We start from the raw sequence: 25,799 nt of genomic DNA, 5'->3' as shown, positions 1-25,799 counted from the left end.
GGAGGAAATGACTAGTGCCTTGGCAACAATGAGAGTCGACTATGAGCAAATCAAAATCAAGACGATTGAAGACTCATCCAATCCGCTGCTGATGAAGAGGAGAAAGAAAGCCAACAATATAGCTCCTGAAAACAAGACGCCTGCTTGCTAAGGACATTTTCACTCTGTTGCACATGCGCACACACATTTTACACTCGTATATTAGTTGAAAAGTTTGATTTAAGGAAGCAATAACTCAACAAAAAAGTTAAAACAAGAGTTTTTTTTATATTTCTTTTTAATCACTCAACATCTGTAACTAATACACCACTTTGCTACCAAAAGAGGGGCTGTACAATTGATACAAAACTATACATTTTGGAGTTGTGAAGCAGCCGACATCCACTGATTTGCTCCTTAAAGTGTTCACGAGTACTGTTTTTCACATTGTGTTTAGTGGGGTAATCAGAATGCTAATTTAGTTACCTTTCTTTAGCATTTTATTTTTTCATTTTCTCTCTCTCTCTCTCTTTCTTTTTTTTATTTTTTATCAAAAGCCATTGGTACATGAGTTCATGAGTTATACACGCATTTACCACTGTTTGTTTTAAAGATGTTCCATTCTGAGTTACGTCCGGGACGGCTTGTAAAATAAGTTGCCCTGTAATAGCATGATTATTCAGTTTCCTTTGTTCTGCTCATGTTCCGAGGAGCCTATGCATAATGCTAGCTTTCCTGTTCGTTCTTCATTACATTTGTCATTCATTTCTGCACTTGAATGCTCTTTTACGGTAAGACTAGTTCCAAGAGACGCTGTCAGTACTGGTGTCCAGATGAAAATGTATTTCTGAAATGACTCTTTGAATGTAGATGCACTCTGTTCTTTACTGTGAAATTGTCTGTCAGTATTGTTCAGGGTCCTGTCAAGTATAAAACGAGATCTTTTTTGAGCTTTAGATCCAATTAGCCTTATGTTGGTCATCAGATTGGGAGGGGAAAAAATCATATTGCTCTGCTTTCACATTGGTATTTGATCAAGCTTATCACGGAAAGCCAGTCCAGCACATTTTTCAGCCCTCCACTTAATTCATGCTCGGCGATACGCTTATTGCACACTGCTTTGGGTGCACACTGCTTTGCTTTGATTTGCCTTGAATCGATTCTATGCATATATTTGTTTCCAGCTAGTTTTTCATTAGAGATTTGTAAAGAATGTTAACCTATACTCTGGCATTTCATTTCACATATACCTACTAAAATAATCAGTAGACTTAGTCACCACCCTGAACCGCAAAGCCCGTTTGTATTTTTTTAAAAAGTGTATAATGAATGAATTATGAAACGGGATCTTTGTTAAGGGGATTAAGATGGCTCTGGAATGGACATATTGTATGTGATAACCGTCGACTGTACTCTTCGTTATGCCAGTGCATTTTTGTTTGTGTTTTGTGTACTTTCCATGCCTACCATGCAGTAAGTGTTTGAATGAGAGCAGCTTCTAGGTACCAGGTGTTTGATAAAGGAACAAAGAAATGCCTCCTATAACTTGAGGCCTCGTGTTCTGGAAATGTTTAAGGGAATCCTGCGCATCCAATGAACTGAGCTGCACTGATTGATGTATTCTGAAAGGGTTGTGTCTTGTTTTTTCCTATATCGTTTTTTTTTTTTTTACTGTATAATTCATATTTGTCATGTGACTAATCATCTTTCTAAGGACATGATTTAATGCTCACAATGTTGAACATGTAGAGGACACTCTCAAACTGCAGATATCTCCCAAACGATGTCAGTGCCCCTCTTGCAAATAATGCATCTTTTTAGTCAGTCTGGAAACTTGATGTTTGAATTTTCTTTGATATTGCCACTTTGTTGTAAGATCTTTCCCATCTCTTATGCATTGATTTTCTCAAAGCGAAGACTACAATATTAGACGAGTTGAAAAACCGGCTAGAATTCCCCACATGTTATACTAACAGGGAAACGGCGATATACGTGTAGTTTTAGTATCTGACTGCTGTGCGTATGTCTTGGTCTGCTTCAACTTTGGATTAAAACACCAAAAATCTCACCAAATGCCTGTGTCTCATTGAAACGTAGGTTATTTTAAGACCACCAATCCTTTCTCTTCTATATTTTCACAAGTCTTTGTGGATTAAAAAAAAAAAATTCATACTAACTTACCTCTTAAAACCTCTCATTAACTTTGACATTGATCATGTAATCATTCTCATCGCCCCAAAACAATGAATAAAATGCAGATATTTTATGAGATTTAATCATCATTCATAACTGATTTCACTTTTTTCCCATCCTCTGTTAACCTTTCCTGATAGTAAACCCAAAAATGAAAATTCTGTCATTTACTCAACCTTGTGTTGAGTCAAACATGTATGAATTTCATCACAACACAAGATAAGATATTTTGAAGAATAAGTGTAACCAAACAGTTGATGGGGCCCCATTGACTTCCATAGAATTTTTTCCCCATACTATGTGGGAAAAAAATAAAAGAAATAAGAAATTTGTACAGGTTTGGAACAACTTGAGGGTGAGCAAATGATGATAGAATTTTCATTTTTGGTTGAGCTAACCCTTTAAGCTAAGGGGAACAGCCACGTTAGGCTTGTTCTCCCCTTTCATTCTTGACCATGCTATGCTTCTGAATCTAGGTTGTGTGAAAGGCTGACATCTTGTGTAGCTCTTTCAGAAAACTGGTCTTGCTGTTAACTCCACTAATCACATCTCGCAATTTAAGTGCACTTCCATTATCTTTCTGATAATGGAATTATTATTTTTCTAACACTTCATATTCTATTCGTATTTAATTATGATTATATTTGTGGCCTCTTCAATTTCAGCTCATTGAATTTTCGCTGGAACTTTGGTTCTCCTTTTCCCCCTTTTGCGGTGTTTATGAAACAAATATACAAATAAGGTAAAAATAAAAGGTATAACAGCATTTTTTTCTCTCCTCTGTTTCCCCCAAATAAGCAAGGAGTAAGCACCTTTGGCGATAGAAATGTAAATGTATATTGTAAATGAGCATAAGCCCCGTACGGTCCGCCATGCTTTGTTTACATCTACACTGTAAATTTAAAAAAAAAAGTAAGTTACCTGGTTGCCTTCAAATTTTGAGTTCAATGAAATAAAAAAATTGAGTTAATACAATGAACATTTGAAAATCGACATTACCCTCTAATGAAATATTATTAAAAGATTTTGTAAGCATATTGCGTAATTGTTTTTTTGTAATAATGCAGTGAAACATGCCAAATTGTGCTATTTTCATGATTTATCACAACTTTTTTATTTATTTATGTGGTTCAGATACAATAATATTTCGAGTTTCTATTTATTAAACCAATTTCCTTCATTGTATTAACTAAAATTTTTAATTTCAATGAACTCAAAATTTTAGGCAACCAAGTTACTTAATTGTTTAAGTTAAACCAACAATATTTTTTTTACAGTGTAGCTACTACAATTCCTTTCCCTCAGGCAGATTGCCTGGAATGCTACAAAGTTGTGAGTCGTGGTTTGAAGTCGTAATTTACTGGCTCAAAAACCTGCCTGGAACGCAGCATCATAGCAATGTGCCAAACCGGGATGAAAGTAGAAAAAAAGCAATTTTTCTCAGAGCCCTGACTACATTTGTATTCCAAGATATGACAGCACATTCAGCATGCAACCCTTGATGTGTCAAATATCACATGATTTCGAGTTGTGTTCCTCGTTTCATGTATCACAGTAATGATCAATCTATGGGTTATTCTGAAGGGTTGTCTTGTTAGAGTTTTTCAGTATAAAAGTAAATCGTGTTTAAATGTCAGGACTTCCTGTCTGGATGAAAGTAACATTGTCCTGCTATACACTGATCAGGCATAACATGCACCTTCCTAATATTGTGTTGGTCCCCCTTCTGCTGCCAAAACAGCCCTGACCCGTAGAGGCATGGACTCCACTAGAACCCTGAAAGTGTGATGTGGTATCTGGCACCAAGATGTTAGAAGCAGATCCTTTAAGTAAGTTGTGAGGCGGGGCCTCCATAGATTGGACTTGTTTGTTCAGCACATCCCACAGATGCTTGATTGGATTGAGATCTGGGGAATTTGGAGGCCAAGTTAACACCTCAAACTCATTGTTGTGCTCCTCAAACTATTCCTGAACCAGTTTTGCTTTTGGCAGGGTGCATTATTCTGCTGAAAGAGGCCACAGCCACCAGGGAATACCGTTTCCATGAAAGGGTGTACATGGTCTGCAACAATGCTTAAGTAGGAGGTACGCGTCAAAGTAACATCCACATGGACCCAAGGTTTCCCAGCAGAAAATTGCCCAAAGCATCACACTGCCTCTGCCGGCTTGCCTTCTTCACCAGTGCATCCTGGTGCCATGTGTTCCCCAGGTAATTAAGCGACACACACGCACCCGGCCATCCACGTGATGTAAAAGAAAATGTGATTCATCCGACCAGGCCACCTTCTTCCATTGCGCTGTGGTCCAGTTCTGATGCTCACGTGCCCACTGTTGGCGCCTTCGGCAGTGGACAGGTCAGCATGGGCACCCTGACTGGTCTGCGGCTATGCAGCCCCATACGCAACAAACTGCGATGCACCGTGTATTCTGACACCTTTCTATCAGAACCAGCATTAACTTGAGCAATGATCGGACCACACAGGCTAGCCTTCGCTCCCCACGTGCATCAATGAGCCTTGGCCACCAATGACCCTGTCGCCGGTTCACCACTGTTCCTTCTTTGGACCACTTTTGAAACTGACCACTGCAGACCGGGAACATCCCACAAGAGCTGCAGTTTTTGAGATGCTTTGACCCAATCATCTAGCCACCACAATTTGGCCCTGGTCAAACTCGCTCAAATTCTTACGCTTGCCCATTTGTCTTGCTTCTAACACATCAACTATGAGGACAAAATGTTCACCTGCTGCCTATTATATCCCACCCACTAACAGGTGCCGTGATGAAGAGATAATCAGTGTTATTCACTTCACCTGTCTATAATGTTATGCCTGTATATTATGCATATTATGCTCATTTAATTAAAATGTCATATTGTTCATACTGTTGAAAAAAATTGACATTGCCTACATTTGATGAAACTGGAATTTAAAATAAAAATGTAATTTAATAATTTTTTTTAAAGATAAAGCGCAGAATATGTTATATTTCAGTTCTAGCCACAACCCATAGTCAGGACTCCGGTATATTTAATAAAAACAAGAGTAACACAAAAAAAGCTTGTATTGTTTTGTTACTTTTGACCCACCTCAAAGTGAAATTATACTGTCTGTAGTCATTCTACATTTGTACAAAATAGCACCTGTTATTGATAGACCACGCTTGTGAGTTACTGACCACAATATATATCGATAAAGTCTTTATCTTTTATCGTAAAAAAGCAGTTTTTCTGAAAAAATGGTAGGCTATTTTCACCCCGCTCTCCCCTTGCATCACTATTAGCCTACTACAATTATGTTCCGAAGCTCTTTTATATTTTACATTTCTGACACTTAATTGTCAATAGCTCAATTATAAAGACGTCTACAATTCAAACATGCTTGGGAATAAATGACTCTTTTTGAATCAGTCGAACCGGTCTGAACGATCGGATCAACGTTATTCAAGACCGCTTTTCCAAACGGCACACATAGAAGTTTTCGCGCGCATTTGAGTTGTACGATACTGTCTGCTTTTTCACCAGTTCTCCCATGAGTCAGAAGTGGTTTGAGATTAACAGAAAAAAGTATTCGTATGTTTTTTAATCTGTACTGTAGTCCGAAGATAAAGCCAAAGATAAATCACCACGTCGAAGACATGAAACACATTAAGGTGAGGTGTCAACAGGTTTACTGCTAAGTAAGTGAAATAATTAATGTATATTGACTAATATAAATAGCTGCACCTCAAAACAATTTTTTTTTGAGAGTTTTAAGGGGTTTTGTGTAAAAGTTACTGTTTGTAGCTTGGAGATGCTTAATCGGTCATGTTCCTGGTAGGCTAACGTTACAGGTGTTTTGTCTTAGTATGCGGTGAGGTAAAACACGTAACGTTAAAGTTATCCACAGCAAACGGCTAACGTTATGTTTTTTATGCCTTATGAAGATGTCTTAACATTTTGAACATATTACAGCTTACTGTTAATAATCACATAAGATGAAGTGCCTTAAATTTAGCAAACTGTAGTGTAATGTTAGTGCTACTTTGTTTAAAAATGCTAGCTTTAAGCTTAGCATGGATCAAGTTAACAAATTTACTTGACATGTTTGGGTCTTTAAAGTTTAATGCTGCCTTCACGTGCTCTCGGAAATATCGTAAATACGAGTTTCCTAGGTAAAAATTGCACATGAACGCCCTCACATTTTGAAACTTGAATGCAATGAGCTCGTAATCACGACTTCAGAAGTCGGAATGACCAAATTTCCGATAGCACGTGAAGGCAGCATAACCTCTCTAAATTTGACAACACATCTTATGTGAGTTGATATAATGCTGCCTTCACGTGCTATCGGAATTATCGTAAATACAAGTTTCCTAGGTAAAAATTGCACATGAACGCCCTCTGATGTCGTGTTTGCCACCGGGAAGTTCGGAAATAATTTTTTGATACCCCAATTCCCGAGATGGGCGTGTCATAAACTTTAAACATGGTGGCGGGGAAAACTACTGCTGTGTCAAGTGTGGTTTTATTGTTTTTTTTCCCCAAAACAGCTAGGTCGTCTTGTCTTGACATAGTACATATTTACATGTAAGAGTAATCATATGAAGCGTATTGGGACACTACATATGATGTTGGTTTTAAATACGATTTTCCCAATAAATAGGCAAGAATAACCTGGTGTCCACCATGATTCCTGTTCACTCCGACAACAAAGCACTTGAATGCAACAAGCTCGTAATCACGACTTCTAAAGTGGGAATTAGGAAATTTCCGATAGCATGTGAAGGCAGCATTAGTACCATTTTGTAAACGTGGTGAAACGTGTTAAGCCCACTTGCTATCTGAGTCATGCTAATGTATAAGGAAATTATTCATCTTCATGTTCTTAGTAGCCTGACTGTTACCACCACACCTAAAGGGTAATCACCCTTTCTGATTTACACACCCATGTCACCCCATAAACAGACGCTGGAAATGTATGCTAAAAATTAATGACTGAAGAAGAAAAAAAAACATTTTGTTAAAAGGCATAGTTTAAACAAAAATTCAAAAATTTCCGTCACCCTGTGTGTGTGTTTTTCTATAACCTAAAAACAAGGCACAAGGTAACACTTCACAATAAGCTACCATTTGTTAACATTAGTTAATGCATTAGTGTTCATCAACTAACAACATTTTGTTTCATCAATATATTAACAGACTATGCATATTTAACCCACCAATTCCATTTGGCAGTTTTGGGTGATTAAGGATGGCTATGTTTATGGTATATAAAGTAGCTTCAATATATTAAGACTGATTTAAAGGGTAACTAAACCAACTTTTTTTTAGTTAATGATCTGTAATACTGGGGCTTTATTAATGCTGTTCATTGATTTGAGTAAATGTTTTGACATTTAAGTATAAAGTGTTTTAATTCTATAAAATATGGTGTAAAACCGCCAAAGTGCTGCCCTCTTAAGGTTGAACGGTGGCTACTGCAGTTGAATTTTCCTATTAGACGTTGTGGTACATCGTGACGTAGGATGGTACCTCCAACGGCTCACTATCCGCGCCCCTGGCACGAGCTCACCACGCCCTCAGAAATGTTTCCCCCAATCACACGATGAGAACGGCTTCACTCCAGTATGAACTGTCATATTACATGAAGTAGAAACATTATGAATGAAACTGACTTGACACTTGCTTTAACATTGTATTGAAGAAAATACGGTTAAATAATGCAGTTGTCAGTACACGTCAGGCTTTTCTTGCGATATTATTGCCGCCCGTCATGTGTACAGATAATTTTCATACATGAGACGCGCTTTCAAACCCTGACACGCAAGTGGTAGATACGCAGATAGATTAGGTCAGTTCTTTTGCGCGGCTGCTTCACTAGCATCGTCTGCATCGGGAGTTAACGCAGTTTGAGCAGCGGCTCGCATTGATAAGGCTCCGGGTTTGTGTCTACAGACAATCCACCCTCCTCCACTTCAGGTGAAGGTAGGAGAATGACCGCTCTGTTGCAAAGCTGGCGTCACTCCAGTCATTCTCCATCTTTGCGACTCGCGAGTCTGACAGCTGTCAATCAATCCGTCACTACGGGTCTCAGGTGCACGCCCTCCGCTCAGTCCCGCCCTCGGTTCGTCCCCTCTGTCTCCGCTGGGCTCTGCCCACTTTTCCAGCATTCAAAATTTGCCAGTGGGTGGAGTTAAGCTCTGAGCAGGGGTTTAGTTACCCTTTAACAAAAGCTACGTGCACAGGGTTAAAGGTCCCATGGCATGAAATTTTCATTTTATTAGGTTTTTTAACATTAATATGAGTTCCCCTAGCCTGAATATTGTCCCCAAGTGGCTAGAAATTTTGATCGGGGTAAACAGAGTTCTGGCTGTCTCTCTCTGCCTTTGAGAAAATGACAGGTCAGACTAGCCAATCCTGAAGTCTCCTGTTATGACGTAAAAACAGGAACGGTTACCTCCCTTTCCTCGCCCAGAGAATCTGGCACGCCCATGCAAACGCTATATTTGTTTGTCCTCGAGAGATCATGACTTGTGAACGAGTAAATGCTGGCAGTTTCTCAGTGTTTGGATGTACAAATGAAAACAGAAGTGTTTTTTTCAGTTCCTTCTGATCTGTGATCAGTGATTTCTGATGTGTAGCTAATTATTTATTATTCGTGCACACACTGCGGCTTCTCTCTCTCCCGACAGAACGGTGTTTTCTATCTTGTGAGTCAGTGTTTTTGTACGTCCTCGTCGCGTCTATCTGTTCTAAAATGTGCATACTGTGCATACAGTTGTGAGTTTCTGCTCAATATCGGCAGAGTCACATCTTTAGAGATAAACTTCACGCACACCCCGAAGCTCGGGCTGCACTGGCCGGTCGGCCTTCAACATCACCGACCCCCAGTACTGCATCTGGCCCACAGCGGAGGCACCAAACGCGGCGCGAGATTAAGCAGAAGCGTGAGGGTCTCCGGGCTAGGCTAGCCAGCTAGCCCCACAATAATAGGGGGGTAAGTGTGAGCATATCCGGGCTAGCCAGCCTAGCCCCACACAATAAACTGGATTACATTCGATTACTGCTGTTGTATCTTTGTTTGCGCTGTGTACTCAATGCGCGTCACTGACACTTTTCATATGATAGGAACATATCTAAAAATAATGCTATAATCAACACTTACTCGTAACTTGTTCATCTCGAAAGCTGTAATTGTACATTGTGTGTGTTACAAAGTTGGTAATAAGGATGAAGACGGACTCGGTGTGACTGGGACTCGTGTTTATTCAGAACTCTCAGATACAAACACAATAAACTCGCGCTGACAGCTCTCTCATAACTCAGTAGTTACTATAAATAACTTTGTTAGCAATCGCTCCGTCTCTGCTACATTAGTGATGTCCGGTTCGCAAACTAATCATTCTTTTGAACCGGTTCTTTTTAGTGAACCGAATCAGTTCACCAAATCGGACTGAATCATTCTAAACGGTTCGCGTCTCCAGTCAGCGCTGATCCATAATTTAATAAAGTTACTAACTTTCTGACATGAGTGACAGTCCCTCCGACTAGAAATAAACTAATAACCTGAAGGATATGCTAGTAACTACAACAGTTCACTGAACTGAGACGTGCTGAGAACTGATGAGAAGTGAACTCAGGTCCATCCGTCTCTGGCAGCAGCTCGTGCGTCGTAGACCTCATTAAACCACGCCCCCTCCGCTCATATCAAATGCAAAGATGTCAGCCAATCACAACAGTGGCCGTTTTTACTGAAGTCTCACAGCAGACACGCCTCTTGAAGCAGGACATTCAGCCACAGGGCAAACAGCAGTATAGAAAAAATGCCTTTTATTTCTAAATTATGACATTTTATGATGTAAAAATCATACTAACAATATAAGTACACCTCAGGAAACATTATAAAATAATAGAAAAATGCCATGCCATGGGACCTTTAAAAGCTACTAGCACTGAGGAAATAGAGGCTTTAGACACGGTTTTCTCAATAGCTTTGTTTACATGCACAAAGGCTTGTAGGCTATTTATACTCCCAGAACCCATAGAGAATGCATTGCAGTGCCTGCAGTTTGAGTATGTATGTATGTATATAGTATGGAGGTCTAAAACTGTCTGGATGATTCTCGGCTAGAGTGAAAAACACTGATTGGACTAAATATCCAGAGGCAGAACAAACATTTTAAAATACTGTCAGCTAGTGTAACTCTAGAATGTGACTGAGAAAAATACTAGTAGCACATATGTAACCACGTCAATCGGAATTAATTGGCCAGGTCTGATTACAATTTCATTCGGATTGTAAGGGGTGGTTTATTCCTTTTGTAATCCGATCAAGAGGGCATGTAAACACTTGATCAGATTTAAAACCGAAATTGGAGAGTACTGCGCATGTGCAGTGACATAGAAATAGTATAATGTCGTATGATGCGCGGAACGAGCTGTTCTTCCTGTTGAATTAAGTGTCATAAATGAGTGTCCTGTCATTCTAAAAATCACTTTCCACTCATCGTCTGTGAAGTGGAGCAGGCCAGGACAACGTCCCACCAGTCCTTGTTTTGACTCTCATTCACAATCTGGTTTTAGGCATGGGAAATGAATGTGCAATGCACATGGTCAGCGCCAGGAGGGGGCCCCAGGGGGCCTGGCCCAGCCACCTCGCCTCTGGTCAGCACACCACCCTGCCTCGAAATGCAATTTCAGCTGCTGGGACTCAGCAACATGCACGCTACAAATGTGCTGCCCTCTTGTAGAGAATGAGGAGTTATGTCACAATGTTTTCATTTCGGGAAGGTTCCGCCATATTAGAGGGATATGCTATCCTTTGCCATGGTTACTTTGACAGAGAGAGCAGCTTGAGATTTGTTTGAATTTTTGCGATACGCCGCAGTCTCTTGGAAGTAATGGAGAAGGGGGAAAGAAAAGGAAAGGTTCTCTACCGGGAGAGACTAAATAACACAGCTAAACAGCGTTATTTAGAGAAACTGCTTATTTTTGTTTATGAGAATGCTGTAGCTTTGCTCTGTATCGTCGCGTCGGGTATATGATGGCCAGTGTTGGGCAAGTTACTGAAAATGAGTAATTAGTTACAGTTACTAGTTAACGTTACTTCCTTTACCAATTACTGTATATCAAAAGTAATTAGTTACTACTTTTAAGTTACTTTTATGTCTGCTTTTTTAAATGTAAATATGAACAGTACTGAAAAGTCAAACACAATAAACATAATTTTTCATTCAGCATTTCAGGCGAAACTGGACAAGTGTAAATGCATCTGGTTGTTTAAACCACATATGTAAATTTCACTCCTCGCAAATTGTTAAAAAATAAACGTGCGTGTTATAGGCTATATATGACATGTAGCCAGATATTACGGCGCTACTGCAACATGCATGGCCGCAAATGAGTAGCAAGCCAACACGCAAACTTCCGCAAGTGAAGTAAGTCTCAGATACTCAAACACAATCATCTTCATTAAAACTAATGAGACTAAATGATCTTACCAGTGCTTAGGTCGCTTTCTCATATTGCGGTCTTTGATCTTGAAATGAGCTGATGAATAAAATGCAGCTCCAATCTGTTGCTTTCGTTGACGTGAACTCCGTTAAATGTGCATATAGCACGGGATTTGAAGATCAGATTTTTATACATTTTGCGGAGAGAGACAACCTGCATTTTTTAACATGTTTTTATTTGTTTAGATTGTGTAGCCCAGCATCAGCCAGCCTCAACTTATGGTAAATGGACTGCATTTATATAGCGCTTTCAACAGACCCATGGCCACCAAATCGCTTTACATGGAAACAGTGTTAGGGAGGACAAAAAAACAAAAAAAAAACACTGGCTCCAGTCAGACAGAATTTTGATAAGCTGTCGGACACGGGCCGGGCTAGGGCCTATTTGAGCTTATTGTCTGCAAGTGTTAATTTTTCACAAAAAAGAGCCGCGCGTTGCTCACAGCAAATTTGAAAGTGTTAAATTAACCCTCACAGTGTGAAAAATAACACTTTTTCGGGGTTTATATAGGTCCACACTAAATAGAGTTAAACTAACACTTTAAATAGTGTTATTTTCAACACAGTAGGTACAATGCATTCATCACCTAACCCATATAAACACTGCAGATCAAAAGGCCTGGATTTAAATGTCCAGCCAACTCACAGCATCTCTGTACTTTAAACGTATGATGTTCTGAAAAATGAACAGTTATAACATGAAATAGTTATAACATGAAATGATAAATGGATTAAACCTGGTACTGGTAACTTGCTCACATTCAAATGAAAAAATAATTTAAATAAAATAAAATAAAAAAACATAACAAATGGTACATTTGAATATTATACATTTAAAATATTATACCTGTTTGAACACTGCTCTCCTCGTGGTCGTCCGCCATTAATCAAAAAGGAAGTAATGTGCAAGGACCGGAAATTGGATCAACTAATCACCAGTGTAAATTGTGTTAACTCACTGTAATTACACCGACTCCGACCACTGATTTACACTGCAAGTGTTGATGCCATTTAAATCAACACCAGAATCAACACTTTTCAACTCTGATAAATTAACACCATAAAAACAACTCTAAACAACACTGGATATTTTGCTGTGCTCCCAACGCTGATGATGGCATGGTGGTTGTTGGTGTTTTATTAAAAATGGGTTTATTATTATTATTATTATTATTATTATTATTATTATTATTATTGAGAGTGGGAGAGGTAGGCCCCCCTCAATGACACATCGAGGCCCCCTCGTTCCGTATGTCCTGGCGCCGACCCTGGCAATGCATTTAAGGTATGCACATATTGCCATTATGTTCATTCTTTGGGAATTGAACCCATAACCTTTTCTTAGAACAATACCCCACCAATGAATTGATCCACAGTATCTTGCTTACAAATACAGAGAAAGTGCACCTTCTTTCAGTGGAACAGTTTAAGATGTGGGTGATAGTGTTGATTATTATCTCCCTGGGCAAATGGCATTTGAAACCATTTTGTCTTAAATGTAGTTTCATTGTTGGTAAACTAGCTCAAAATGTTTTTTTTTTCTTTCTTTTTTTTTTTGTGTGTACGTCAAACATAGCAGGCATATGGCCAATTGAGAGGAAATGACTGCTAGCCTACCAAACAAGAAACTTGAACAAGGTCATGCCACTGTTTCAGAATATGACTATCATTATCGCTCTGTGTTCGGCACTTGCACTAAATTGTCCAGATCAATACAGCAGCTGTGACACATTTTCTTAGACTTTTTACTTTCTTCTGTTTAGTATAAAACGTTTCAGTTCTCTGGATATACAGTTTGGACTATGATTTGACACTTCAAGCACTCTATCCTCAAGTAGCATTTCTAATTGTGATTGTAATGTGTAATGCTGCATCAAGACCAAATGTTTTATCTGTCAAACAGAAGATATGGGTGTACTACACACAGAGCACCAGGTCTTACTCTCCCTTATGAACAGAGGCGGACAGTAGTGAATAGGGATGCCACAATTCTCAATATAATATTGAACCGTTCGGTACGGCCTTCACGGTTCAATAAGCGCTTGTGAATTGCGGTTTTTTCGGTTTCACATTTAATTAATTATTTTTCTACAAATTCTATAATTTGCCTCCATCCCAATACTGAACAACGCGAATCGCAATCGTGTCTGTATATTAGATGTGTAGAGGTCTTAAACTGACAGCAGCGCAGCCAGTGAACATGCGGTGAAAGGGACAGTTCACCTATAAAATTATGCCATTATTTACTCACTCTAATATTGTTTCAAACCTGTATTCATTTCTCGATGACAGAATTTTCAGTTTTGAGTGAAATATCCCTTTAATGTTAATACAACAACAAAAGAGAGAAAATCACTCACTGCTCTTGACTGAAAAACTAATACAGTAGCTAAGAATCAGTGTATATTTTATAGTGAAGTCTATGTAGTGTTTTATTTTTACATTCATTCATTCAATTTCATACTTAAATGCTGCTGTACAGCTCTGAGCTGCCAGTGTAAATCTTTATATATATTTATTTTATATTATCCAATACACTAGGAATGTGTACAAGGGTTTTTAAGTAAAGTTTTAAGTTTAAGTAAGGTTTTTCAATTCTTTTAAGTAAAATAAAGAAAGAGTATTGCAATAAAAAATAATTTTCTCTTTAACCTCTTGCGGTTCCTGTCGCCTAAGAATAGAATAACAAAAAATGTATGTGACAAGCCATCAGAACCGAACCGAAAACCGTGGGTAAAAACCGAGGTATGTATTGAACCGTGGACTAACTGTATTGTTGCATCCCTAGTAGTGAAGTATTTTTACTTTTCAAGTAATTTTATTTTTCAATGTACTTTATCAGTGTTCTTCTTTGGAAAACTTTTACTTCACAGCATTCCAAAATATAATATTGTAATTTTTACTGCACTACGTTTCATATTGAATATCATTAAATACTTATTTACATTAAAAATGTAGTAAAAGTACTCAAGTAAAGGTAATTCAAAGTTTTACTTAAGGACAACAAAAGGACAAGGACAAGACTTGTACTTAAGGACAAGAAAGTACAACATTTTTTATGTAATTAAGTATTACATTTTTTTTTTTTTAAATTTAATTTATGAAATGCTATCATGCTTTGGAATGTAGTGAAGTAAAGGTTTTCCAAAAAAACCCCAAAAAGGATATATACTTGAGTAGAATTTAAAAATACTTCACTACTGTCCACCTCTACTTATGAATCAATGGTAACATGACCATCCCCATCCTCAATGGCAAGATCACACTGTGGTTTGGTGGCTGCTTGTTGCGGAAACAGCAGATTTGGTTTTCCCATGTTATGGATAGAAACAAAGTAGTGCAGAATGAAAAGCAAAATTGCACAGTACAGCACTCGCCCCTTTTTCACTACTAGTTTCTGGGAAGAGATTCAGAAGCATCAGTTTGAAGATAGCAAGACTCAAGAATAACTTAGTCACACAGATTTTCGCACTTCCTGCTGCCGGTGTTTCCCTGACAATGATAATGGTAAATGGTAATTGGACTGCATTTATATAGCGCTTTTAACAGACCTAAAGCGCTTTACATTTTTGCTTCACATTCACCCATTCACACACCGACGGCGGTGTCAGCCATGCAAGGCGCCATCCAGCTCGTCGGGAGCAGCTGGGGTTAGGTGTCTTGCTCATGGACACCTCGGCACTTGGTCAGGTGGAACAGGGGATAGAACCACCCACCTTCGAGTTTGTAGACAACCTAAACTTAACTTGACTGTACTGTGTATTGGCTGTTTAATGTCAATGGATACTTTTTTGCCATATCAGCTTTTTCTAGGGCTGAAAATGACTTCAGTAGTTCAAATTGGAACTATGGTCAGCTAACTTTAATCTGGATTTTTTTATGTAGGCAATCAATACAGTGTTGTATTTGCCTAATCCGCTGTTTTGTTTTCCGTACAGTAATCGCATTGAATCACCTAGCATGTATGTAGCAATGTTTTGCATTTTGTTGCATGACGCATCTAAACCTGAAAAATGCTGACTTTGCAGCCAGCATGCAGAAGTAGAAAGTTTTTTATCAGTTTTTTGAATGCAGCAAGATGCCTATGGTATCCCACAATTCTGTGTGTGCAGTTTGTTGATGGAAAGGAAAACAACTCCCAATTCCATATTTGAGAAATAAGCATTGCACTTGCAGTCACTACATATTTGCTTTATCACTAAATCTCACTTGAATCTGTTCTAGACTAGAACACGTGATGTTTTGGGGCTTTGGAAGATTTTGCAAGCAGTTTCCTTCGGAGGTACCTTCATACAAAAACCCTGCAAGGTTTCATACACATACTATGGTGTTAGAAAATGCACAAATGTATCACTGTCCTCTGTTGTTGTGCAAAGGTTTTCAATTTCCACTGCGACACCATCCAGCTAACCACCCCAAGCCTTGCTTTGCGCTCTGTCACAACTGAAACTAGCGTCTTGTTCCCATACTGTTTTTTGCCTACTCAGTAGCTCGCGCCACGGCTGCAGGATTAAAGCTCCACGGCCAACGTTAGCTGTTCAGCATCTGTTAGCATCTCATTAGGGTGAGACATGCATCGCTGCAATTACAGTAAAGGGCTGACTGGTGTGTTGCTGGTAACTGCTCTATTTAGGTCAGTTCTGAGGTTACAGAACAGTCATGTTTTAACCCTTACTCACTCACTTTGACACACCCTGTAAATGATAGTGTTAAACGATAAGTCACAAGGAGCCCTATTTAAATGCTTTGTCATTTTAGTACTTGTTCCCCCAAAACTTGACATGTAGTCTTGAAAGTAAACAGAACAGATCGGTATGAACTCATTGCACCGTGAGGAAGACAACTCCACCACATTAACCAAAAAAGGAAATGTTTGCATGATTCAGTTGCAATAATTTATTTATTAAATTAAATATAAGCATCAGACATATGCACAATACAGTTAAATTAACTTTCAAGCTCATAAAATATAAAAAATAAATAAAGTTTAGAAAAGACATAAATATCAGTATACTTTCAAGTTACTTCAACAAGTTGGCAAAAATCAACTCATTTTTTTTTAAATAATCATGGTCAATGTGACTTTTTATGGTTTTAGTTCAGTGTAAAACATTGAGACATTTTCCAGAACACCAGAAACTAAAGGTAAAGAGGTTGTCATTGCAGTGCATCAGGAAGTAGTGTGATGGAATGATGATGTGCAAGCAATAAGTTAAAGGATGAAGTCGGTTTGTGCCATATCCTATAGTATGTGGTTGATCTGTCCATTGTCCTTTCTTTGTTTTCAGAGAATTCAGACTTGATTCAAGTCATCATGGCCACCATCAAATCCACAGCAACATCCTACGAGTGCTTGACTCTCTTTGATGCCAGAAACTGTTCGATGTACTTAAAGAGCATATCAAGCTCTCCCATTGCTTTAGAAACACCCCTGTCCTGCATCTAAAGAGAAAAAGATGTTGTCAGCCTTTGGGATAGCTTTCGAACACAATTTGATCGTTCAAGCCATTTTATAGTTGAAGGTATTTTGGATTATGTAACATGCTTCTCTTTTTAGCATTAAATTGCTGTTTAAGACTTACCTTCTCATATGAGTTCTTTATGCTGGCGAACTCAAAGGGATTTTGGCAAGAAAAGTAGTTCTTCTGTAACATAAAGAGACGTGTGTGTTATTTCATGTAGTTTGCAATGTTAAAGGCACCTTCTTTGCCTCACCATAACATTTTGCAACAAGCACTATGTATTTTGGTTCACTTGCAACAGCTCTTGCCATTGAAAATCCACATAGGCTTTCTTCATATGTGCCCTATTACGACATCCTGAATATGCCTGAACTACGTTTTTCAAAAAATAATGGTCACCTCAGACCACATCCTAACTTTAGTGACATCAAGAGAAAACATCTTCAAATCAGTCTAAACTGATTGGCTGGTCAATCAGAAGTTTTTAGGGGTTGTGGCTGGTTTTAGATGTGTTTGTCACCAGGATGGACAGATTTCCTCTGAATGTGCAAGTAATTACATCAATGAGATCAAATCTATCAAACTACTTTCATATGTTAATGACTAAAAGGTGGACTTACACATTTCACCATGTCCCGCTTAAGATCTTGAAATATACTTCCAATGGAGTCGATGGGTGTTTTGGAGTGGTGCTTCTGGACAGCTGTTGGTAGAATGGTCTCCAAGTAGAAGCGCAGGATCACGTTCATGACGTGACATCCATAAGGACTCTATGGATCAAATATATGAGATTGATCCTTTATGAGCTGTTTCAGGCACCCACAGTTATCACACTTTGCTACCGCCACAGCAATGTGCAGATGCAAGATTTTAGATTTGGTTTGCAGACGTCTTGCACAAAACCTTCAGTTTCAGTATGATTATTACTTCTGTTGCTAATTTTAAATTTGAATAATTGCTGGTATGGTGCTGTTGGAGTAAATGTATGGAGCTTGGCACTTACATTGATGTTCTGTTGCACGTTCTCGTTTAGTAATGGTTCAAAGTCATCATTGGACTCCTGAGCAGAACAAATGTAAACAAATTAATTAGAGAACCTCAAATCTCAATATAACACAAAGCAGAAATGCCTTGCAGATTTGGATTTGCAAAGCTCAGACTTCTTGCAATGAGTCTAAATACACTTGTATATGTAATATATATAACCATTCTAAATATACTTACATAAAACCTCTGTATTTCTCTGTAAGCAGAACGGAGCTCCTTCAGCCTCACAGGAAAGCCCTCCACAAATGAGCAACACTCAGACTTGCAGTCGACTTTTCTGCACTGAGCACTTTCAGAAAGCAGAAACATGAGCAGAGCAGAAAGGATGACCCCAGAGAAAATCATTCTTCAGTTCTCTTTCTTTGTTCTTGATCCTTTCTTGATATTCAGCCAACAAGAGAGATGTACAGATGAGCTTTGGGGTGCCGTTATTTTATAGACAATTCCTAGCTTCCTGTGGTGGTGGGGGTGGGGGTGACTTACTGGCAATCATATTTCTCTTACTCTGTGTCATCACCTTCACAACGATTTGCAGAAGTTTAAAAATCGCTAGGAAAATTCTATCTATCTATCTATCTATCTATCTATCTATCTATCTATCTATCTATCTATCTATCTATCTATCTATCTATCTATCTATCTATCTATCTATCTATCTATCTATCTATCTATCTATCTATCTATCTATCTATCTATCTATCTATCTATCTATCTATCTATCTATCTATCTATCTATCTATCTATCTATCTATCTATCTATCTATCTTATCTATCTATCTATCTGTTACACAGCTACTTAAATAAATATGAATAAATAATGAAATATTGATTTGAGTTGTAATTGTTATCTTATCTTAAAACTTTCACTAAGATCAACAAGATAACCTATCAACCTGATAAACAACACTGCAATACTCGTAGGTGGAGCGTGTGTAAGGCTGTGCAAGGCTTAACCTTCCCCTGACTACGGACTTAAGACTTTTTTAAGAATTTTCTCTCTCAAATCACTGTCTGCTGCTCCTCATTGCTTTTAAATGGAAAATCTGGCCATATCTGCTGGTCTAGGAAGGATCAGCTTTCTTCATAATAATGGCGAATTGGCAAAACATATTTGGCAAAGATCTGGTGCATATCTGTGTTTGCGTTTTGGAGAACGTCAAAGGCTTCTTTTTACTCCGTGTTTTTGCTGTGTTGAGGAATGTAGCCTGAACAAAAACACACTCGCAAATCCTCTCATTATAAATGATGTAAATAACAGATTCATTGTGCAGTCAGCTTCATTGATTATAATGAAACTTTGTGAGATTGCGAACTAAGATGACTGACATCTTTTTAGTGATTATAAAGGGAGCGCTCTTTGCGCACTTTCTGCCATGCCAAATCCCACATACAGTATGCTTTTCTGTTAAAATTAACAGTGGTATGTGAACATGGATGCTTTGATAAAAAATTATTTATATTTAAAAAATATTTTTTCAATCAAAATCGAGCTGTGTAAACTGGCCACATGGGGCACTCATTTTCTATATGCTATATTTATAGAATATAGAATATAAATGCTTTATTAGGTCAAGTTTCCTCCTCCCTGAATGTCTCATGAAATTAAGTGCCACTCAAAGTTATTTCACCAAAACACTTATACAGCTGACCACAGGCTGGCCACATTTAAATCTCGGAAAAACCCACAATCAGCTAAACTTCGTTTTGTAAATTATTTCCCATTGAAAAGTATATAGTAGCTCAAATAGAACAAAATATATAAAGACATATTTGATGTAACCCAATTATATGAAATCTCAAGGGCAATTAGCAATCTTTTAGTATAAAGTAGTATTTTTTTTTGTTGTTTTTTTTACATGCCGCTATACAGCTCATACAGTGGACTAAATTAATCTTTGAAGTATGAAATAAGATTTTTAGACATTGCTTTGTTAATGTAGTTCTAGTCATCTTTGTTATGGTTATAAATATTTCTCCATATTTCTTCAATTTTACCTCATGCTTATTACAAGAAACAATTGAGCACTATGGAATTTCATTAGTTGTCATTAACTGAGTAATGTAAGCATGAATGAACTAACCTCTTTCCATGACTTACTACTACGCCATCTGTGCATGCATTTCTGGGTGACCTCACATCATGTTTTAGAGTGAGTAGCGGGGTAGGCTCAACCCATGATGCAAAACAAGTCTTTTTTTCTCTCTAGCGTGATTGAGGTAAAAGCCCTACACATGAGCCTAACAGATTACTGAAAGTTAGTGAACGTAATGGAGGGCCTTTGAATAAAAAAGCAGAGGAACTGCTTGTACACATTTGAACACATTTGAGTAAAACATTAATCTTTTGGAAAGACTGAATCCACAAGATATTTAACCATTATGCCCTCAGATCACCAATCCTTATAAATTGTGTGAGTGTGTGTGTGTGTGTGTGTGTGTGTGTGTGTGTGACTGTGCAGTGGTTTGACCTACATTATGAGGACGTAAGAACTTACTATCTATTGATATAATATTTGCTCAAAGGTGATTCATTCCTGTACCACCATGTCTTGAACATTAAAATATCTCCAAGAAAGCATGTTATGACTTATTTGGATGATCAATATAATTGGCCTGTTTTGATTATTGTTTGTAACTGGTTTATGTTTCAGCTAATTTCAATATTTTTTAAATTAGGCTAAATATGGCTATATTGCATAAAGAAAAAAGGAAGACGTGCTATTATTAAAGGGATAGCTAATTGAAAATACTGTTATTTACTGTCTTCTGTGGAAGATAGATAATTAAAATTATAAAATTTAGATAAAAATTAAAGATAATTTTTCAATATTGTTTGTCAATTGTCACCAAAAATGTTTGGTTAACAACATTTTCTGTTCACACGTTCTTCTAAATATAATATTTTGTGTTCTGCAGGATAATTATTATTATTTTTTAATGTATTGATGGGCTTTTTTGGCTTTTTACAGGAAAGTCAAGAAAAACAGGGAGTTGAAGATCCGGCTGCACAACTCTGACAGTTCTACAGGTTTGAATTTGTGATGAATTGCGGGCTGAGGTTAGAAGCTTTGAGGGGAAAGCTAAAAAGGGACTTATGAGGTAAACATCCCAAAATGCCCCTCATTGAGAACATATATTATTATTCATACAGGTGTTTTTTTTTCTTTATTTCTTTCTTTTCCTAATTCACAATTTAAATTATTTGCATATGGGAAGATTCATGTTCTGAGACATTAAACATGAAACTACTCTGCATCAACAGAAATGAAACTGGCTAATGAATGTAAGCTTCTAAGCAGACAATTGATATTAGTTATAAATCACCAATTTAAAGGTTCTTCCAGTATAATATCTAGAGTCCTGAGTTAGATTTGACAGCTATTATTCTCAATATACAACATTCAGATTTGTTTTGCAGATTGATTTTTTGTCTAATTTCAACATTCATGCAAATTTACAACATTAAACAGTTTTTATTTTATTTTAAGACATGCATCTTCGTAAGGAGCACCACAGAGTACCATATTATTGAACCTCTACTTTCATTTTACATTAGTTACATAAGTTTTACATAAGTTAAATTTAGCATTTCTATTTGATGTGAAGTCCCAAATTGCATGGCTAAGAGAGTTTCTATTAAGCAATAGGCAGTTTCGGTGGTCATGCCTGTCTGAGCCCAATTCAGCTAAATTTACCCACCACATATCGACTCATTGACTATATCATGACCTTGTAATGTTGGGAAGTTAAGAAGACTGTTAACCACTTAAGCCCTGAAGGCATTTTTAGAGTTGTCTGAGTGACATACACACAATTAAAGACTCATTAGCCCACTTTTTAGAAAATATAAATTGTATTAGATCTTTGACATTCTAATGCTGAGAAACTGCTGATAAAAGACAATTTTTAAAAAAATATTTGTACAAATCTGCCTTATTTGACATGCAATAACTCAGGAATAACTCATCTTTTTTGGTGATGTTCCCGTATACGTGGTCTGCAACTGGATAAAATTTTGTGGTGATAGCATAAAGTAATAAAAAGTTACAGCATTTGGAACAAAGGTAGCCTTTTTGTTCAGTCCAAGTTACAAGCATAAACGCCACTTAAAGCTACGTTTGTTTACTTAGCTTATGTGCGCCTGTGAGGTTATATGTGTTATAACTATGAAGGATATCTTTAGATGATCTTTAGATTGAAGTGACGTATTGTGGTCTCTTTTTAACCGTGAGAGTCTGCTGTAAATAAGGACGTGCCATTTTTAACGATCAATGAAGTTACCAGCGAAAACGGCAAGTCTAACTTTAATTTTTTTACTCCGCTCATGTGCATCTGTGCTTTTTTTGTGTGTGTATACCTCAATGAGGAATTTCTTCAGAACTAAAAGACAGATGATGGTGACTTTGGGCTCTTTTTAATCGCGAGAATCTGCTGTAAATAACAAATGTGCCATTTTCCATGTTTTATGAAGTTACGAGTGAAAAACGCCACGTGAATTCCGCATCAGTATATTATTTACAAATGGGTCTTGCAGGGCTTAACTTACAAAAGTTTAGTTTAGTCAAAAACAATTAGTCTTGTTGTGTTCTACTCAATGAGACCTTTCAAATGACATATAACACATGATTATCTGAGCTGTATTGCAGTACATAGTAACCCCCCCCCCCAAAAATAGTGAAAAATATGTATTTTTTTCATTTTATCAGCAAATAACTCAGCACTACTTTAGAGATACACTACTTCATTGTAAGGTTTAGACTCTAAGCTTTCAAATGACACCTATTTTGTGTTGATCAATGCAGTAGTCTTGAAAAATATGACAATGAATTTTTTTCGCAGCTAGGTGGCGCCCGCCGCCGGTACACTCAGTTTTAGAGTAACTCAGTGCTCGTTAAGAGTTGATCAAAATGGATAGATGCATTGAAAACCATAGACCGAGATTGATAACCATTTTGTGATACTCATTTTGTGATATTACAATCAGTGGTTGCTTAGATATTTTATTATGTTTTTTTTTGGGGGGGGGGGGGGGGTGTACCTCCGGCGGTAGACTTCGGTTTAAAGGGTTAATTTAAGGGATGACATTTATTTTTATTCACATGATTTAATTGATCATAAGATTGTGTTGATGTACTTATTCCATACTTCCTTATTAATCATCCATCTTCCATCATGGAAACAATAATAATTTTTTTTTCTGGCCATTTTGTTACTAAAAATATTTATATTAGACTGAGTTTTAATCTGTTTTTAATCTGCAAATAAAACTTGTGAAGTCGCTCTTTGTTCGCAGGGGGTCACTGCCAAACCCTTGCCCCACTAAGACCGAACACAGCGTCTTGTCTTTAGAGGAAATCCTTTTCTCAAACAGTAAGGGCTCACCACATCATCCTGCAGCAGTTTCAGTTTCACAATTTTTGCTTTAGTTTAACTGTTTAAGCTAAGGTGTCAAAGCCGCTGTTCTCATGGGCGTTTTGCAGTGACGCACATGAGAGCGCTTGCTACGAGGCACAGCGGGCAGTAGCCTATGTAGGATGAAGCCGTTATGGCTCGTGCCTTTGCGGGCGCTGTAACCCACATGACTGAGGCTTGGTTCCAAAACAAAACAGTATGAGTCTGCTGAAGCGTACCTATGGATGTTTTGCTGCATAAAATCTCCTCCCTTCCTGTCGCTAGAACACGATGTGTGCATGATTTGTTTTCAAGCGCCAACATCATGCAATCTTAAATCTTAGTATGCTGGGTCACATGTTTGTTATGATTGGTACAAAATGCATTAATAAAGTGCAAATAATAAAATAACCACATACATTAACACAGTGTCTACACCGGACGCAAGCAGCACGATGCAACGCGACAAAAGACAATATAACCCATTATAATCAGTGATGTTGTCTACACTGGATGCGGCGTGACACAACACGACAACAAATCCCAGACAGTAAACCGATGCCTCGTTATATTTATGATGTACCCCAAGCACTTGCAATACTTCTCATACGAAGGACAAATAGATTTGCAGCGGTCGCTTTTTGTTACGTCCAGTTGCAGCGCGATGCGATGTGACCCATCAATGTCCGGTGTAGACATGGTGTGAGTTTTTGGTAAGATCTTTTCAAATGTTTATGAAAGAAGTCTCTTAAGCTCAACATGGCTTTATTTTTCAATCAAAAATACAGTAATGTTGAGAGATATTACAATTTAAAATAACTTTTCTTGTGCTGCTTAATATTTAGGATTCTTTGATGAATAGAAAGTTGAAAAGAACAGTATTTATTATAGAAATGTTTATTAACATTATAAATGTCTTTTCTTTCACTTTTGAACAATTTAGTCATTAAATACGTTCCCAATGTGGATAAATGTGGTTTGTCCAACCACAAAGAGCTTTGTGAGGTCAGTTGTTGGCTGCCGAAAGCAGGAAATCATCAAAATAGAGGCCTTTTGAAACTAAAATCTCATTAATTTTGCATATTGTGGGGTCCTATCAGCCTCGGGTTTGATTGCTCCATTTGTTTTCTTTTCTCTTGTTTTGTTTTTGTCTCTTACACATCCGACTGCACTCAGCAATCAGAGCAGCCACTCGTTATCGCTCACCTGTTTCTCTTTGTTTCTTGATTTCTCTGCTATATATGTAATATCATTTGTTTCCCTCTATTCTCTGCCAGTTTGTTTTGCATTTCCAGCCTCCTTCCCCACTATTTTGTTAAGTTTTCGCTTCTGCCCAGTTGTGTTTTGGTTGCCTGTTTGGCCCCCAGCACTTTTCGGTCTTGGACAGCTCTCGTGGTTTTGACCATCTGAATCTGGAATTCCAGTCTGGAATCTCTCTCAGAACACTGCTTGTATTGTCTTGCTGTTCTGATTATCAGCCTGATCTAAACTGTGAGCTTTCTCTGATGCTGTCTGCCCATTATTTGATCTCTCTGCTTGTCTGACCTCGACTCTCGCCTCATGATTGGATATTATATCATGACGGACTGACCTGGATTTCAACCACAGCCTGTTTGACTTTCCCTTTGTCCTTTGTCCAGAGTTGGTTCGGAGCCCAGAGGCTCGCACTGTTTTTGTAATAAAGTAAAGTTGAGCATTTTTCTGCATTTGGGTCCTTCCTTTCAGAGATCGTAACAGGTTCATCACAGGTGTAGCTTGACATTTGAGCTAGGGGTGGGGGTGGGGATTCTGTAACTCAGAATCTATACCTGAAGACAGTGACAGAGGCATAATTTAGTAGAAAATTAATAGAAATATACTGGAATATGGATAATGATTTGTTGTAATGTGTGTGCCTAACTTCATTCACAAGAACATACGATCAAAACGTGTGAATGGAAGTGAAAGCATTCTTTTTTTCTTCACCTCTTCGATCACAGTAAAAGAGGTCCAGAGTCTGTTGGCACGGCAGGCTTTTTCTTTGCGTTGTATGCATAGTGCATGCTATATTTCAGTATATTTGAATCTTTGAAAAGCTTTGTTTCTCCCATCACTGCATTACACGTACAGTGGCATAGTGCAAACCCCGCAAACCGCAAGCCCACGGTTGTAGGCTATCACTCAATGTGTACCAAATGTACACACAAAGATACAAATATACAGCATCTTGCTTTGGGGGATGAATGTACAGAGTCT

At 37.9% G+C, this 25,799-nt stretch overlaps 3 protein-coding genes across 5 annotated transcripts in view; 2 read left to right on the top strand and 1 right to left on the bottom strand.

The window, feature by feature from the left end:
- mapkapk2a (MAPK activated protein kinase 2a) overlaps positions 1–3,208 on the top strand; it is a 61,668-nt gene extending 58,460 nt beyond the window's left edge. For both annotated transcript variants that reach the window (XM_079844362.1, XM_079844363.1), the window contains one exon: positions 2–3,208. In XM_079844362.1, coding sequence (XP_079700488.1) covers positions 2–151 — 150 coding nt within the window. In that variant the 3' untranslated portion in view covers positions 152–3,208. The remainder of the gene's footprint in view (position 1) is intronic.
- Positions 3,209–16,540: 13,332 nt separating this feature from the next.
- On the bottom strand, positions 16,541–18,631 carry il10 (interleukin 10). Its single transcript, XM_079843908.1, has 5 exons — positions 18,351–18,631; positions 18,130–18,186; positions 17,747–17,896; positions 17,247–17,309; positions 16,541–17,106 (listed from the first exon to the last, which is right to left on the bottom strand). Exons 1-5 carry the CDS (start codon positions 18,516–18,518, stop codon positions 17,008–17,010), a joined length of 537 nt encoding a protein of 178 aa, XP_079700034.1. The 5' UTR covers positions 18,519–18,631; the 3' UTR covers positions 16,541–17,007.
- A 2,511-nt stretch (positions 18,632–21,142) lies between these two features.
- Positions 21,143–25,799, top strand: part of fmoda (fibromodulin a) — a 79,748-nt gene continuing 75,091 nt past the window's right edge. Inside the window, exon 1 of one of the 2 annotated variants that reach the window (XM_079844353.1) lies at positions 21,143–21,201. The gene's annotated coding sequence lies outside the window, so the exon portion shown is untranslated. Of the gene's footprint in view, positions 21,273–25,799 lie in introns of both variants that reach the window. The other variant, XM_079844352.1, reaches the window with a different exon arrangement.

This window comes from Gobio gobio (genome assembly GCF_949357685.1).
Source record: "Gobio gobio genome assembly, chromosome: 19".
Lineage (NCBI taxonomy): Eukaryota > Metazoa > Chordata > Actinopteri > Cypriniformes > Gobionidae > Gobio > Gobio gobio.
This window is presented reverse-complemented; position numbering and strand designations above follow the sequence as displayed.